The 17,201-nt window shown below is 51.8% G+C and overlaps 2 protein-coding genes across 5 annotated transcripts in view; both read right to left on the bottom strand.

The window, feature by feature from the left end:
- Positions 1–333: 333 nt before the first annotated feature.
- On the bottom strand, positions 334–2,453 carry HOXA2 (homeobox A2). The gene is made up of 2 exons (XM_075417446.1): positions 2,072–2,453; positions 334–1,388 (listed from the first exon to the last, which is right to left on the bottom strand). The coding sequence occupies exons 1-2, from the start codon at positions 2,451–2,453 to the stop codon at positions 634–636; spliced, it is 1,137 nt and encodes a 378-aa protein (XP_075273561.1). The 3' UTR covers positions 334–633.
- Positions 2,454–6,883: 4,430 nt separating this feature from the next.
- HOXA3 (homeobox A3) overlaps positions 6,884–17,201 on the bottom strand; it is a 44,499-nt gene continuing 34,181 nt past the window's right edge. For all 4 annotated transcript variants that reach the window (XM_075419096.1, XM_075419093.1, XM_075419094.1 and 1 more), the window contains 2 exons: positions 9,852–10,440; positions 6,884–8,525 (listed from right to left, as the gene is read on the bottom strand). In XM_075419096.1, coding sequence (XP_075275211.1) covers positions 7,756–8,525; positions 9,852–10,323 — 1,242 coding nt within the window. In that variant the 5' untranslated portion in view covers positions 10,324–10,440 and the 3' untranslated portion in view covers positions 6,884–7,755. The remainder of the gene's footprint in view (positions 8,526–9,851; positions 10,441–17,201) is intronic.

The raw sequence follows: 17,201 nt of genomic DNA, 5'->3' as shown, positions 1-17,201 counted from the left end.
TTAAAAGGAAGAGATCTCCATCAAAGCTGTGAATGGGCTTAGTTTGTTTGGTTTGTTGTTTTTTTTTCCTCGTGAGAACGCTTGCAATAAAGAATTTGAAAGTGTTTTTCCTCTCTAACAATTGTCCTTAATTGCCAAAAGGGGAGAGCTCATAGTCAGAATGCTGGATTTTGGTTTTCAGTAAATTAAGAGTAGAAGGGAGGGGGAGAAATACCTGTCACGTTACCAGTCTTGAAAGCAGAGAGAAAGAAAGAGGGTGAAAGAGAAAGAAAAAAAGAGAAAGCTTCTTGTAGCAAACAAGAATTTATTCTACCAAAAATACTTATGACAATGCATCCTAATGCAATACAAAAATAAAAAGAAAGTGAAGATACAATTCCTATATGATCACTTTCTTACAGACCTCATATATTGCTTTCATAGAAGGACCTAGAATGTGGCTAGGTTAAAATTCAACACAACTAAAACTTCGTAAGAAACGGCAAAATGGCACAGCAGAGGGAGGCAACAAACAGAAAATACTGACCAGGAAAAGGGAGTGGGGGGGGAAATAAAATTAATTCGTGGGGAAAAATAAAGGAAGAAGAATTAGGAGGAGAAAGCGGGACCCTTGGAGAGGACGTCTTTAATTTCTCAGTAATTCAGATGCTGCAAGTCAATTGTAGTGAGTGTGTCTGTAAAAAAGTCAAAACTGTCAGCAGAAATATCTACGGGACTGTCCAGAGATCCTGGCAAACTGGGGGAAACCGCATCTGAAAGCTGTAAGCAGGAATCTGTGGAGAAAACGTTAAAGTCCTGTAAAGAAGGGACGTCTAGGGCCTCAGGACTGTCATTGTTCAGGCCAGCTGCACAGTTCTGGGCCATTGTTGAGAGGCAGTTTTGAACAGTGGGTGACTGATGTTGAAAATGTTTCAGATTTTTCTCATTGCTCGTTAAAGGCGAAAAGGGGAAAGTTTGGGACTCGCCATTGTGCGCATTCTGCGCCTGCTGCTGGGAGAGGGCATTCTGCTGGAAAGCGTAGCCTTCCCGCTCCAAGAGAGCGCCGGAGACGTTGCTGAGGGCTTGCTCGAAGAGGGATTTCTCCTCCTCCTCCTCCTCCTCCTCCTCCGCCGTTTTCTCGGGGTCCTCCAGGCTCTTAAATTTACCCTCGCTGTTCTGGTTCTCCTTGCACTGGGTCTGCCTCTTGTGCTTCATCCTCCTGTTCTGGAACCAGACCTTGACTTGCCTCTCCGTCAGATCCAGCAAGGCTGCAATCTCCACCCTCCTTGGTCTACAGAGATACTTGTTGAAATGGAATTCCTTCTCTAGCTCCAAAAGCTGGGTGTTGGTGTAAGCCGTCCTCAGCCGCCGAGATCCGCCGCTACCGCTATCGGGGATTTCAAGGGGGTCTGTTAAAAAAGAAAAAAAAAGAAAAAAGAAAAGAAAAAGAAAACCACCACAGCCACGCGCACCCCAAAGCACCCCCGCCAGAACAGCGAGAGCAAAACCCCGCACACACGGAACAGAGAAACGCGCGGGTGGAATTTCAGCACCCGAGCACATCGCATCCCGGGGGGGGGTGGGCGAGGGGGGGGGAGTGCTCTCGCTGCACGTACGTGTCTGTACCTATATGTCCGTATGGCATAAAATAGCAACCGCAACAAAATGGCCGCCTTCGGGCGCCGCGAACCCATTGTGTCCCCACGCTGCGCGCCCCTCGGCCGCCGCCAGACCGCTGCCTGCGGCTCCCCGGCCTCCCCACACCAGAGCAAACTTTATATTAGCCATACCGCAATTTATAATTAATGCATCAGCTGCTTAGCTGAGCGGGAGCAATCTATCACTCTTCATTACTGTCAAACACCCCAGCTCCGGGACGGCGGGACGGGAGAGGTCAGCTCCGACTCAAATAAATCATCCCGCGTTAGGCGAGTTGGGGGGAAAAGTTTGGGCTTCCAGCCCCGTCCGCCCAGCCCGCCCGCCCCTCCGCGAAGCCCGGGGGGGGATGCGAGGAGCCAAAAAAACAACAACAACAACAACAACAACTAAAAAAAAAAACTCGGCCCGTCGGGGTCGGAGTCTCGGCACTGACCTTTGTGGCTGAGGCAGGCGGGTCCGGCGGCCGAGGCGGGGGCCGAGGCGGGCGGCAGCGCGGATCGCTTGGAAGCCTTTTTCTCCTTCATCCAGGGGTACTCCGGGGGCGGCGGGGCTCCGGCGGGGCCCGGGCTGCCGCTGCGGCCGCGGGGGCTCGCCTTGGGGCGGCCGCCGGCGCTGTGGCGAGGGTGGCTGCCGGGGTTCAGGCTGGGGATGGTCTGCTCGAAAGGAGGAGGAATCAGTGTCGAGTGTGAAAGCGTCGAGTTCTTGATTGATGAACTTTGAAATGTATCACCGACAGGGGGAAAAGATGTCAGGCACTCAGCAAGCGATGGCTGACTATTGATAAAACCGATCTCTCGCCCGAATGAGAAATTCATGGCCTTCAACTGGCAGCCCCCGCGGAGAAAAAGTTCCCTCGGATTCAGGGGGCTCGGGGGGGGGAAGGCCCCGGAAAAAGGAGAGAGAGGAGAAAAAAATATAGCATAGAAGATCGCTGGCGGGGCGTTTTTTTTCTAATTCACTGATTACAGCCGTATGGGGACCGTGCTACTATTAAACTATTGAATTCATGGAGACAAGGTTGAAATTGGACCGAATTGGCTGTCACATGATTGCCTCTGCCCAATGACAATTTGGGCTTTAATCAAAAGAAGCCACTGTCTGTTTGATTGATCCAAAAAAGTCGGGAAGGAACGCCTCATTGGGGGCCAGAAAGGCTTTATTTACACTTTTTTTTAAAGAGGGAAATGATATCTCGAGTATCTATCCCCTCGGCGTCCTAATCTGAAATGACTGGGGGGGGGGCGGCGGTCTGCGTGTGCGTGGAGATGTTTGTGTGAGAGGCTGCGTGTGTGTGTATGTGCGCGAGTGTGCGAGTGTGTGTGTGTGTGGCTGCTTGTCCTGCAGCCGGCTGCCTCCCTCGCCTCCACCCGCACACTCTTCTCTCATTGTTTGGGACTGTCAGGAAAACGCTTTGCACCTCACAAATCATTTAAGCACCTCAATCTGACGCCTTGAGTCATTAACAAAGTAATCCATTAATCTTCAAAGTTTTGACACCGCCAAGCCCCCGCATAAGAAGTTGCACCCAGGCTGGAGTCTGAAGCAGAGGGTCTTGATTTTTTCCTAGGGAACAGGACTTCCTCCAAAACTAGTTTCTCCTTCCCGACTCAGCCTCGAAGGGCTCTTTTTTCTTTCCTTTTTTTTTTTGTGCTTGTTTCTATTTTTTCTCTTTTTTCCTCCCCCCCTTTTTATTTTCCTTTTTTCTCTCTCTTTCTCTTTCTCTTTCTCTTTCTCTTTTTCCCCCCTTTTCTTTTTCCCTTTTTTTTTTTTTCCTTTTTTAGTGGCTGTCGGGTGTACAGTGCGGAGAACAATTGGCCGCCGGTGCCGAGCCATTGTCTAACAGGATCTTCCTCAGCAACCTTGCTTCTAGGGGAAGAGTCACATAGGCAGCAGCCCTTGTGCTTCATGACTTCCCTCTCCAGTTGGCTTCCCGGGATTGGACCGTAAAACATAACCCTGGGAGTACCTCTCTGGGCGAGCCAAACCGCGAGGCTGCAAAACCGCCTGGCTGTTGCCTCTTTCAAAAAAAAAAAAAAAAAAAAAAAAAAAATCCTCTGCCTTAGCTTGCAAACGATACTCCCGTCTGCTGGCATAATTTGCTTAATAACCGTAGTAGGCTGGGTCTGGTGAGTATTTTCGATTACCAGGAAATATACGGGCTGGTAGCGGGTTTGTTTTCACGGGGCCAGGCAGAGAGAAAGCGCGGCGGGGTTGCGGCTGGAGAGACGGCACTCGCCTCCGACGCCGGGCTCTCGCCGCCTCCAGTCGCCCCTGCCAGGTCCAGGCAAGTCCCGAATCTGGACGCTTTGGGCACAATTTTTTCCAGCCAGGCTGAGGCGAGCGGGAGAGGGATGACATCGACGGCCGCGGTCACCAGCCCGACGAGTCCTACGGTGGGAGCAGCTCCGGGCAGCCCCGGAGGGGGTTTTGCCCTCCCGCGGAGCCCGGGGTGCCCGGCGCGGTGGGGTGCGCCGGGGGGTCGGGGGGGGAAGGAGCTTCCGAGCCGCTCTCCGTGTCCTCGAGGAGCCAGGGACCATCGCCAGCGCGATGCCGTGCCGTCTCGCTTTATTTTCGGAGTTGTCAAAAAGGGATCGGCAAGCGTCTTCGTAATTAAAAAAAAAAAAAAAAAAGGAAAAAGAAGAAGGAGAAAGAAAGAGGACGGGGGAGGGGGGAGGAAACAAGACCGCAAGCATTCAGCGGATCAGTCTGCGTCCGGACTGCACGAAGTGCATTTAAAAAATCGGTTTTAAGTTAATGCACCCGCAAGATGTAGCATATCTGCGAAGGCATTGGAGAGAGGGGGAGGGGAGGGGCCGGGAGGCTTTAAATGGGCTTTTTGGTGGTTGCTTGTTTAAATAAAATATAGAACGAGACTTGTCATTTAATCCCTCAAAAGGGATGCCTTACAAATATCGATGCCGTTGGAAAATGCGAGGGGTTTAATTTTCTTGCTTTTAGTCCAAACAAAGCTCTGGTGGTGTCTGCGCGCGATCAATCTTGGCCGCCAAAAGGTTTGACAGCTACTGGCCCTTAAGAACACATTTAAAGCTTCTTGCTCTTTCCAAGATCAAATGTGGCCGAGCCGAGAGGCAGAGCAAGAAACGCAAGTAAACAAGGAAAAAAAGCTGCTTTTAAAATATGCTGGCAGAGGACTGGGCTGCTTGTGGGAAAAGTCCAGTTTTATTTTGCTTCTCAGTGCCTACCTTGGGGTCGGGCTTTTCTTTTTCTTTAATTTTTTTTTCCCCCACTCTGGAAAATATTGGGATTAACAGCAGGATGACAAATAATAAAGAGAGAGGTTTGGACTTTAACCAGGCTTTGTGAGTAAAACCTGTGTGGGTGTCTCTTATTCTGCACATTTGTTTCTTGTGGTCGGTCTAATACAAAAACCACCTGGAACAAAACCTTTGGAGAGGGGAAGCGAAATTCTTGGGCAAATCAATTACTTCTGCCTCCAGAGGGATGTTTTAAACGGGCGAATCTTAAATGCAAAAATACAAATTCTTCTTTGCAACCTACAGGCTCCGGAGAAGGGGTTGCGTACGGTTTCCGGAAAGAAGGGGGCAAAATCGCCTGTATTTTTCTTCCTTCTGGCTGGGAGGGCTGGGGGTGGTGGTGAAACGCCAAATTCCTTCGCTTCGAACATTTTCCTAAATATAATTCGCGGTGCTAAAGGAGCCACACAGTCAGAACCGCCGAGCGCACCGTTACCTTTTGTTGTATCTACCCTAACTGGTCCGAGGGGTGGGCGCCGGCTGGAATTTTCTGCGGGCGCTCATTTGAAACGAGCAAGGTCTTGCAACGTTGCAAAAACCGCTTCCTTCGCCTACAAAATAATAATCAGTCGTCGGTCTGTATTGGGTAATAATCAGGTTTCAATGAAAAATACCAGACTATATAACCTTTCCTTCCGCTGTTACACACCTATATACACAATGAACAGCACGGTATAAATATATTTGCAAACACTTTCTTTGACTGAGCATGCTTTATCTGCTCATGCATAAAAGCTCTATTCAGATTCGTGGATGCACGACAAGGTTTCACCATCAGGCAAGGATGGTTCTGGGAACAAGATAAAGCCCAAATAATAATAATATTTCAGCATGAGACCAAAATGGCGACATTTTTTGCTGTGCTCTAGAAGATACAGATGGTGAACAGCGTGCGTTATTATCCACACAGCATAGGAATATGTCTTTATAAACGTGCAGGGGTATATTTTACCTAGTCTGTTAAGGTCCATTTTGATTTATCTTTCGAGTTTCAATCTAAAAATTAGGGACATTTCTCCTGAAAGGAAGAAAAATCGGATTTAACCACACGCGTGCGGGTTTCCGCCTTCCACCTCGAGCCGATTCGGCGCGGAGACCCCCAAGGGTGCCCGTTTGGGGCCGGGACAGTCGCGCCTCTGCAGTACCGTGTGTCCCGTCCCCCCCCAAACAGACACGCACGCACATCCGCACCCCGCGGGAAGAGCGGCAGCGCAAGGCTCCCCTCCCCCACAGCCTCGGGCAGCGGTGGGGAGGGAAGGCGGCTCAGCAAAAATGAAACGACCCCCAAAATAAAATAAAAAAGAATAGTTAAAAAAAAAAAATAATACCCACTTCCTGAAGGAAGAGTTAAAACCCGGCGGGGGGGGTGGCGGGTAGAAGGAGCCGTGCCTGGAGGCAGCAGTGTTCGGCACCCACCCAGCCCCCAAGCCGCAGCTGGGCTTCGGCCGTGTCCCTGCTTCCCCAGCCGGGTTCCCAGAGCTGGGGGGGGAGGTTTCCGCCGCCCCCCGCTCCCCTCCTTCTCCAGTAGGCCGGCCCGGCGACCAGGCGGCCCCTCCGCGCCCACGCGGAGCTTTATCCTGAGCTCTGCTCCCCTGTGCTTCACACAGACACACACAGACACACAGACACACACAGACAGCCCCCCACCCCGCCCCGGCTCCGCAGCCGGTTCCCCACCGGACCCCGAGGAGGGGGCGATCCCTCCGCGCCGGGCGGGCCGTAAGACCCAGCGGGGGGGGGGGGGGGGGGAGGATATAAATAATAATCATAAATCCCTCTCCCTGCCTAGGAAACGCTGAAAAGGCATTGCAGGGCCCTTGGGGTGGGCGAGCGGATCCTCGTGTGAGTTTACAGATGAGTTTCCCAGCTCCCCACGTCATGAAGGGCTCTCCCTTCCCTTGCGCTGCGAAGAACATGTTCTTAGCTCTTTATTATTCAGAATAAAAACTTTATTTTTTTTTTTTTTCAGAACGTGAGCAGCAAGGAATGTATAACTTTCAAAACAAATCTAGCCTTTTCAGCTTCACACGTTTTCCACCTAGCTGGATGTTACAAGCATGAGGATTCAAACCTTGAGCTTTTTTCCCACATTTTATTGCATCGTCATCATCATCGTTACCACCATTTTTAATAAAAGGAGTTATAGTTTCCTTTCAAATGATATTTCCTATGCGTGCCGATATGCCATCTAACATATGGCCAGGTAAATACTTCCTGAATATTCAGGGTACAGATTTTTTATATATATATAAATATGAACAAATGGGGATAAATAAAATTTGAAACACTTAGATTATTCAATGTTTGCAAAAAAAAATATAAATAAATCTGAATGTTCACCAGCATACACACATTGAAAGACTTACACGTATTAATAATAGTCCAGGGAGTCCCTGTCCAAGCGCTTTTGATGTCTTTCTTGCTATTCAAAAGAAGTGCAATAAAAAAAATTGCTTCCCCGTGGGATCAGTCATGTACGAACAAATTCACATTTAAGAATTCCTTTTATAGAAAATTTGTTCATATACCCTGTTTTGATAAAAGTGTAGAAGGTAAAGTATAAAGCCTCTGCATACTCCCAAAGTGAGACACAAGGCTACAGTTCAAGAAGATAAATATCCACTAGTGAAACTATAGAGCAATTCAAGCAACAAATATTGCTACGTCACATAAACTAGAAAACGCTTTTACCAAAGGAAACAAAACAAACCAAAACGAACAAAAGAAACGAGAAGGGATGGGGAGGGCACGTGGCGGGGTGGGGGGAGAGAGAGAGAAGGGAAAGGGTGAGTACTTCCCAAAAGTTGGGGGGCTTGGCGTTCCACTTAGTGACTCCTGTCTCTTACAGATGGGTGAGTTTGGGCGCTTCCTGAATTCTTCCCTGAGAAGGATGGTGAGCAGTAAGGTCTGTGTATGTTGGGTGCGGATCGCAAGGTCCATGGTGGTGATTGTTGGCCATTGGCCCAGCCCCGCTGTAGTCCATGTTGGCAGAGGGAGGATGAGGGAGATGAGTTAGACCAAAGATGGAAGGCCCGGAATTGGTCATGGTCTCCACGTAGTTGCCCCCTACATAGACGGGGCTTCCCTGTATATGTGGATTCCCATAACCGTTGCCTTGAAGAGGATGAGTATCGTATTCAGGTGTCACAGCTGCCGTCCCCGTGTATCTCTTTTGAGGAGGTGGGCAATTATTAAGAGGAGTGGTATACGATGCAGGGATGCCATAGGTGTTTTGATGAGGCTTGTTAAATGGCGGAGGCGACTGGGGCTCGTAGGGGACACTGTTTACTAAAGAATGCATAGAGTTTAGATATCCCCCAGCAGCTGGAGGGACGGGGCTTCTGCTTGGGGACTGTCCTCCTGAAGAGGTCATCATGCCCTTGCCCTTTTGATCCTTTTTGTATTTCATTCTGCGGTTCTGAAACCAGATTTTGATCTGTCTTTCTGTGAGATTGAGCAAATTAGCCATCTCTACCCTTCGTGGCCTGCAGAGGTACCTATTGAAGTGGAACTCCTTTTCCAGTTCTACCAGCTGGGCACTTGTGTAAGCTGTACGGGCTCTCTTAGAGGAGGCTTGCCCTGGAGGGCTTTTATCACCAGCACAACTCTCACCTATGTAAATCACACAAAGAACACAATCAGCATGGCGAACCCCGCCGCGGCAACCAGAGACAACGACCAACAACCCCAGCACCTGGAGAATCCAGCCCTCAGATGCGAGGTGGACACCCACATGTGAAATAAGTATTCCCCCATGTCACAAGCTCAGTCTTGCCAAGCTACAAGCCTCGACAGACTTCCTTCACCTCAGTAGCATCACTGACTATACTTTCTTCCTTTAAGAATGACAGCATACAACCTATGCCCTGCCAATACAGTGGGATCAGAGTCTTCAAGGACCAGCAGTTCTCCACCGCTGTAAAGACCTGCAATCCTCTTCTTCTGAAACCCCTGATATATACACATCAGCTAGAGATGCCTGAAAGTTAGGTATCTACAATATAACATTATAACATATAAGCATAGAATTGACAGCTTAGTGTTGCTATCACATCTAGCATATAACATAAACATATGGTAGCGACTGGGAAGTATAATGTGCGTAAGAACAACATACAGTGGCTGGGCTTACATATAGGCAAACAGAGGTATTTAAATGTTACTGCTTTACCAGGGCTTCAAAAAGCTGACTGGCAAAGACATTTCCTAAAGTTTTGGACTCAATTTCCAAGGCACGTTTAAGAGAAAAAGAGGAAGAGGTTAACATAAGCCCCACTCGTGGGCATTGGAGCTGGCACTGGTGTTATCGATTTGGGTTTCCTCGAGTAATAAAAGCGTTAATATACACTTCCATCCCTCAGATAATATTTTATGGGCTGAAGTTTATGGCACTCCAGAACGATTTTTGTTTACCAGGCTTGTAACTTTGCCAATCAGCTTGTTAAATTAGGAAGAGGTTCTGACTGCGTGCAGGGCATTGATCCTGCCTGCACGTGATTACGAGCTATTTTATTCCTGTTACACTGCAGCAGAGATAGGTCACTGTCTTATTAATCTAACAGCACCATGCCAACAAAATATTCAGGACAGGCCTCTGGCTTAAGGCCTGGGCTGCTCTGCACTGACATGATTTACGGGAGGGGGGATTACCTAGGAAATGTGATAGATGCAGGAGGGCACAAGGGGTTTCGCCACTTGGAAACAAACTCACTTTGGACCCGTCCTGCAAGGCTGGGAGAGTTTTGCAGGGGGTGGTTTGCTCCCTGAGCTGCCCTTGCAGGTAGCGGCAACCCCTTTCCAAAAGCTGGGGGGTGGTCAACTCAGAGACGATAAAAGCCCCCTCCCTCTCCTCCCCTCCTCTCGCCAAAGTGAAGGCGGGACACCGGACGCATGGCCAGCCCAGGGGTACCCAGGGAGAGAGTGGACCGTGTTTCATACCTGAACTGGAACTGCTGTTTTTCTGCTTTGTGTTTTGCCGAGACTCTTTCATCCACGGGAATATCTGTTTGGACATGGTGGGCGAGTTAAGAGCCGGGCTCTTGGTGGGGTTGGCTGGAGCAGGATTGCTGCTGGCATTTTGAGATGGTGAGGCGGAGGACGGAGGTGGAGGTTGTGCCTGCTGGGCTGGAGGCGGCTGCGGTGGGGCCTGCGGGTCGGCGAGGCCGGGGGGCTGGAGAGGCTGGCTGGGGAGGGTCCTCATGCAACTCTCACTGATGTCATTGGCCTTGTGGTGGGACACGGAGCTGCCGGGGGACTGGAGGGAGCACGCGGGGCGGTGGTACTCAGTTTCCACAAGTGATGAAGATGGAGGATATTGCTGCTGACTCGCATTATAAGTGAAACCATTTGCTCCTTGGTAGGGGTAGGCACCATAGATTGCAGAGCTGTCGTAGTAGGTCGCTTTTTGCATTTCGTTGTTTCCCAATATTTATTTCGCAAACTGACAGGGTCTTGACACCCTTGGAGAATAACATTGGCACCCCTCTGTCACGTGGCGCTCTTCCTCCAATGGCCTCTCCGGGCAGACCTGGGGTGTGGGGAGAGCAGAGCAGGGTGAAGAAATGGTACAAATCCATCTTACTTTCAATAGCTAAGTGACATGAAAGCCATAAAAGAAAAAGTGGTCAGCAATATTTAGCAGCATGACTTGGCCTCGGGCGCAGAGCATTTTGATATAAAAGCTGCCTGGATTTACTGGCAGCTACAAATACGTGCTTTGCTGCACCGGGATAGGCTCTTTCTAGGTTTTTTCCTTTCTTTCTTCCTAAGAAATGGAGCAGGGTACTACACGGCGAGGGGGGTGAGCGTTTATCACCGAGAGGCTGTTTTAATACCGGCCTCTGAGATAAGGGCGATTGAGGAACTGGTAACGCGAAGGGGCTGAACTGCTCCTTCATTCCAGCTCTCGGCTCAAGCCCTGTCCTGTAACCGGCGTCGTTTTATTTTTAGCCTTTCTCGCCAGGTTACGGCTCTCCATACAACTTCAAAGAAACACGTGAGATTGTTCCCGTCTGCGTGTGGCCGGGGGCAGGAGTGGGGTGGAAAGGTGTCCTGGCCAGGGATATCTACACACCCCGACCCCAAGCCATGGATTTTGGCTTGTCTATGAAACGCTCCGTAGGAAAATAAACCAAGCCAGCGCCTTCCCCCCCCGTCCGTGCCCGCACGGCACCCCGAGCCGCCCGGGTCACGCAGCCCGGCAGCAGCGGTTTCTGCCCGCCTCCCGCAGCGCGGCCGGGGCCGCCCCACGCAGCCTCCGCGCCCGCCTCCCATCCGCGAACGGGTCCGGAGCCCCGGCGGCACCCGGCGCCGCCCGAAGCCCCCTCAGCGAGGCCAGCGGGGGCACGCCGGGCGCCGGGGCCGTTGTTGGTTCGGGTTTTTTCAGCAGTTTTTTTCAAGACGCTGACTTTTCGTGGAATCAGCCAGATCCTACCTGTTAAAACATGATGGATTGGGGGGAAAAAACACACCAGGAACCTGAAAAACCAGCGTTCATCTCCATGACCACGGCTTGAACTTTCCTTCCAACTTAGCGATAATAGGTTCTGTCTTGGAAACTGCTATGTAATTTGATGTATGAGGGTCACTTGGCTGGGGAGAGGGTGGACACCAACCCAGAGAATGCTTCTCCTGCCCAGGCGAATCCCTTTCTCCCCCCCTTCTTTTTGTCCCCTGTCCTTCTTTCTTTCTGGGATTTTCTTTTTTCTCTCCCAGATTAAAGTTTACTCGTTACCTGCGTGAAAATGACCAGTTAAAGAACCGCCCGCATTAATGCCGAGGAGACCTGTGCGTAATCTCCCATCTGGGAGCTCTTTCCACACGCGCTCACGTTGTTCCCAGAAATTAAAGTGTGTTCCTCACCTTCCCCCTGCCCCCTTGCTGACAAACCACCACGTCTTCTCGGATCAGAAGAGCTCTCGTTTCTTTTGCCACTTTCCCTGTATTTAAGCAGCTGGATATTTTCGCCCAAAACATCTGACGAGAACAAATGCTTAGGGGCGAAAAGCCTTACTCAACACTTGCACCAAACGAGCTCATTCTGCGCCTTTCAAGTTATACAAGTTCTTAGAAAACAGCATTCCCTTTGTTAGGTCGTACTAAAATGAAGGTAACACACCTACAGCAGGGCGGCTGCCCTGTTATTGCACTAATCAAGCTGGTTGGATGTTATTAAGCTAATAACCCGATGGAGATCTGAGGCGCGCACACCATTTCCAGCTCCTCGCCTCTCCTTCCTGATGCTATCGGGGCCTGGTGTGATTTTTCTCAATTCCTTTGAAAGAGAGAATACAGACACCACTGCCAAGAGGAGAAAAAGGAAATAACGAGCCAGCGGTGACCTTACAAAGGCACCCGCCTTTTATGATCGCGACAGCAAGTATCTCGCCTTCCCCGTGAGTTTTGCGGGCGCGGGCAGGGCGAGCGGTACCCGCACCGCTCCCGCAGCCGCCTGCCCACAGACAATGGGCGACTTTACTGGGAAGGCAAAATATTATCGGAGCTTCGGCCGCCTGCCAGCAAGGAAAGGGGGAAGAAAAGAATTACAAAAAAAAAAAAAAAAATGAGCTCCCGCCTTCGCCGCGTTGATCGCTTCCGACCAAGTGAGAGAGCAGCGGGGGTAACCCGAGGAGCGCCCGGCCGTTCCCGGGGAAAGGGGGAATAGCGGGATGAAGAGCCACAACGACCAGGACAACAACAGCGCCCTAATGGGGGGGGGGGGGGGGGGAGTTTGCCACCCCAGGTTGTGCCTGGGATGGGACGAGCTCTCCTCTCCCCCTCGGAGACAAAAGGCCAGGTCTCACCAGCACAGACGGGCCCCGATTTTTCCCGTGCCCGTTTAACGGGCTCCATCTCCATTCGTGCAATACGCCTCTCTGCCCTTTACCGACTTGTCTCCCCCCACCCAGACAGCCCGCAGACAGCAGATAAAAGCTGCTTGGGGGAGGCAAGTCCTCCCCGTTTCCCCCACTCCCCACTCCAGCTCTTCCGTACCCTTTCCTTCCCTCCTCCTCCTCCACCTTTCCCAAGCACACCAGAGCTTTGCCCTCTAACTCCCAGCCGAGCCCCAAACTCTGACTCTAGGACTAAAAACCAGGCAGCCCCCCTGAAAGATTTCCTGAAAGATAAAGACAAAGTTGAGAGAAGGGGGGGGGGGGGGGGGGGAGAGGAGAGAGCTGCCTGAACACGAAGTGTAAGGGTATCAGTCACTGCCTGGAAGGAAGCCCCAGCTTGTGAACTCTTCTTGAACCGACATTTAAGTCTACGGTCATAAATCACTGGGACATAAACTCCGCCATTCACGACTGATAGCAGCGTATTTGTGGCCTGCTTACCTTAACTTCTGACGACTGAGGCGGAAGCCAGCAAGCTCGCTCTCTCTCTCTCTCTTTTTTTTTTTTTTTTTTTTTTTTTGAAGGCGACACAACCCAGGGAACTGAAGCTGTTTGAGCAGAGGCTGTTTGCCCCGGCCCGGTCCCTGCGGCCGTGGGGTGGGCACCGGCTCAGCTCCTCCTCACCCGGCACCCTCCGGCCGGGAGGGACGAGCCCTGCCCCGCAGGAGATGGGGACAGTCGCTCCGGACCCCCGCCTGCCCTGCTCCCCTCCCGCTTCGGGCTGCCCACCCTGCCCCTAGCCGGTCCCTGGCGCGCCGGGGAGGTTTCCCAGGGCTGCTCTGGGAAGGGAAGGAGAGAGAGGAAAGGAGAAAGGGGGGGGGGGGGGGGGGAGTGGAGTGGAAAGAGAAAAAAAAAAAGAAGGAAAAACACAGGGGAAAAAAAAAAGGGGGAAGGAAGAAAGAAAGGCGGCCGCCTGGGAAAGCCTGGGGCAGGGTGGGGGCTGGGGAGGGAGCGGAGGAGCGCGGCAGTGAAGGAGTGCGGGCCCCCCCCGCACCCGGCGTCACCAAAGTCCAGGAAAATTATGCTAATGAAGACAAACGGAGCTCACAAAGGGTCGCTCTCACCAGCCTCCGGGGGTGCTGCTGGGGGGGCTTGGGTTTGTCCCTCTTACCGGCGGGCTTGGAGGGCGGCTGCGGAGCGGGCCCTCCGCCGCTCCCCGCCGCCGGGAGCCCCGCAAAGCCCCCGCCGAGTCCCGGGGAGGGGAGCAAAGCCCGGAGAGCCGGAGCTGGGTCCGGAGAGCCAAGGGAAGCCCACCAGGATCCCCGCTCTGGGCAATGCTTTCAGAGCCACGCTGGAAATCATTAGAGTTACTAATTATTAACTCATGCATGCGTGAGCGCACACACAGATGTACACACAGACACCCTCCCCCCCACCAAAAAGATCCCCAGCTCCCGGGACGGGCACAGAGGCTCTCACACGCACACACATGTGCCGCATAGACAGGGTCGGGGTGCCCGCAGCCCCCCGTGGGGACCCGTGGGCGGCAGCCCCGCGTGGACGAGGGCCCGGCGCCGCGCAGCTCCCCTTCGCCTCCACCCCCGCCCCTTTCCGCCCCCCCGGGTTTTTGGGGATGGTGGCGCGCCCCGCCTTTTCCCTGCGACGGGAACACGGTGGCGACCGTGCCAACGAGAACTGAAATAAAGTTGCAGCCCCTGCCCCCCTGCCGGGCGGTAGCTGGGCTACGGACTCCGTCCGTCGAGCGGAGGCTCCGAATAATGCCTAGGTGTAAATTTGACGTTACTTCGTTAATTAAGGCATTAAAAATATAACTACTCCGTCTAGAGCACGAGGGAGCCCGGCGTCATCTTAAAGCGCAAACAAAGCGAGAAATAAAAAGCACTATAAGGCTGGGGTGGCCCCTTACGCATACCAATGGTTTTTGTCATTTATGGCTATGCAAGATTTATGACTTCACGCACCAAAGCTGTAAACAGAGCACTAAAACAGAAAACACTTGCTCCTTATGGCAGAAGTGAGAAGGCACCACATGAAAGGGGAAGCAGGCAGCGTAGGAGGAGAGGAGAGGCAAAAATCCCGCGTATGCGTTTTCCTTCAAACAATCCCTTGAATGTCGCTTCGGAAAGGGAAAAAGAAAAAAAAAAAAAAAAAGGTCTTTCTAGTCAATAATCAACCCCACACTTTCTTCTGAAACTGCTGATGCGCCGTTCGCCCCCTCGGCTGGCTGAGGGGCGGGAGGGAGCAGCGCTGCGCCCCGACGGAGCCCCCCGGACCGGAGAGGAGGATTTGGCGAGGGGACAGTGAGCTGCGGAGGAGACCTAGGGACGCCGGGGACCCGGCCGCTTTGGGGAGCCCCGCCGACAGCCTGGGCCGCCTGCTCCTGGGAGCGCGGTTGAAGTTCGGAGCCGTGGCCGGCGGGATACTCTGACTCCGCGTCTGTATTGGAGAGCGGGGACGGGGAGGGGGGGTGAGGGGGTCTTTTTAGAACTGAAGCGATTTGCAGGGGGCTTTTAGAAATACCGAAGTGTTTCCTCGACGCGTTTTTCTGCCTGCAGAGTATTTTGCGAGATTTGGCCTCCTAGTCCCGTTTCCCCACGCCCCCTTTCTCCCCAAAGAGGTCATTTTAAACACGAGAAGATAATTTTTTTTTAATGTCTCCTATGATGTCGAGATAAGTGTCCCAACGCACAGATCCCAGTTGCTTTTATCGGTCTTTCCCTCCCAGAGGCCGAATATTTTCTTTCTGCTCCATTCAGCGGAGAGCGATGGGGCTTTGCTCGGGGAGGGACCGGCAGCGTTTGGGGCTGATTCCCGGATCAGAAATGAGCCGCCTTTTCTTCCCGAAGGGTCCCACTCTGCGGGACTGCTCCCCTTTCGTGAATTTACTCTGCGTTTCGGAATAACATAACGCCTGTAAAGCGCTTTGTCCTTAGATGCTCCGAAATGAAAGCAGGCAGCACTGTAATTCAAGGCTGATTTGGGGGGAACTCTTAGGGATGCAAGAGCAAGGGGGGGAGTTGCTGGACAAGGGGACCAGTTCTGGATGTGGTGCCTGTCCAAGTGATTAGGGAGTTAGGAGGGGGTATTACCTGCCTCAGAGAAGGACTGGACTATCGAAGCAAGGCGTGAGTAATCTGAATTATTGTTAACACTCTCTAACACTAAAGAAGGGCAGCGGACTCTTTGCTGTTTGCCCCGCACACAGAGGTTATTTACACAACTCGCCGAAATCCCCCTCTCCTCCAAAACTCTTCTTGCTTTCTTTTGCTCTAGAGCAGCACTGTATTATTTATGAGTGTTTTAACTGGGTCAATCTGCATCCGAACTGGGTCACAAATCAGAGGAAGCGCTTCCAAGTAATCGAGCTGCAATTAAAGCTTGCTCTTTATTTTTGAGGCTCGTTTTGGCCCGTTTCAAGCAACGGCAAAACCAACCTTGGCTTTTAGACACCTAGATGGGAGCGAAACAGCTCTCCTCCCCTCGCCGGAGAGAGATAGGCGCCGGGTCTAAGCAAGGACAACGTGCTTCAGTACGGGGAGAAGGGGGAACGGCGTTTCTTTGGGTCAGTTCTGCTCTGAGAGCGGCTGAAAGAGCAGGAAAGAGAGAAACCAGCCCCAACATCTCAGTCCTGCAGAACGGCCGCCAAAGCTCCGGCTGGAAAGAACCTTTTATTATTTGTTTTCAGCGGAGTTTTTATCATCATTCGCCTTTCTTTCTCCCTCTCCTCTCTTTCTGAGCCTTTAGAAGATTAGTAATTACTAATTAATTAATAGTAACCGGGCGCGGGATACACCGGGAGCAGGCGAGGGGCGCCGAGCGAGGAAAAGCGAGCCCTGGAGCTGAGCCCCTTCCCAGAGCCGAGGCACGCCGGGGAAATCCCGGTTTATACAGCATTTTGCCCTCCTTGGACCGCCATTCTCGTTCTTCAAAGAGCATTTTTTAAGTATAGCTACGCACACCTATTTATAAGTATATGCAAATACTTACATATTTACACGCACGGATATATCTATATTTATGTAAACGACGGTATGGATATGAATTTAGGACTAGCATAAGTTATCTTAGAAAATAATTTCCACTCCTCCCCTTTTTATTCTCGCTTTTCGGATCACCATTCAGAGAGAGAAAAAAAAAAACCCACCACATTTCCAAAGCTCATTTATTGTTAGAAGCCATGTCTGGCTCTTGGTTCAGCTCCCTCTCACCGCGGAGAAATAAAGAGGAGCCCCTTGGCTCGTTTGGGCAGGCGAAGCTTTGCCACAGAGCTGAGCGTCCATGCAGCCCTCGGCGCACGGTAAACAAAGTACCACGAAAGCATCATAAATAAAATGGCAGCACGACCGCGTACTCATCGATTTACGGAGCGGCAGCGGCCGAACAAACACCCATAAAACAAGAACCACCGCCACACGCTCGAGCACGACCCCGACCG

Source organism: Opisthocomus hoazin, chromosome 4 (genome assembly GCF_030867145.1).
Source record: "Opisthocomus hoazin isolate bOpiHoa1 chromosome 4, bOpiHoa1.hap1, whole genome shotgun sequence".
NCBI classification, from domain to species: Eukaryota; Metazoa; Chordata; class Aves; order Opisthocomiformes; family Opisthocomidae; genus Opisthocomus; species Opisthocomus hoazin.
This window is presented reverse-complemented; position numbering and strand designations above follow the sequence as displayed.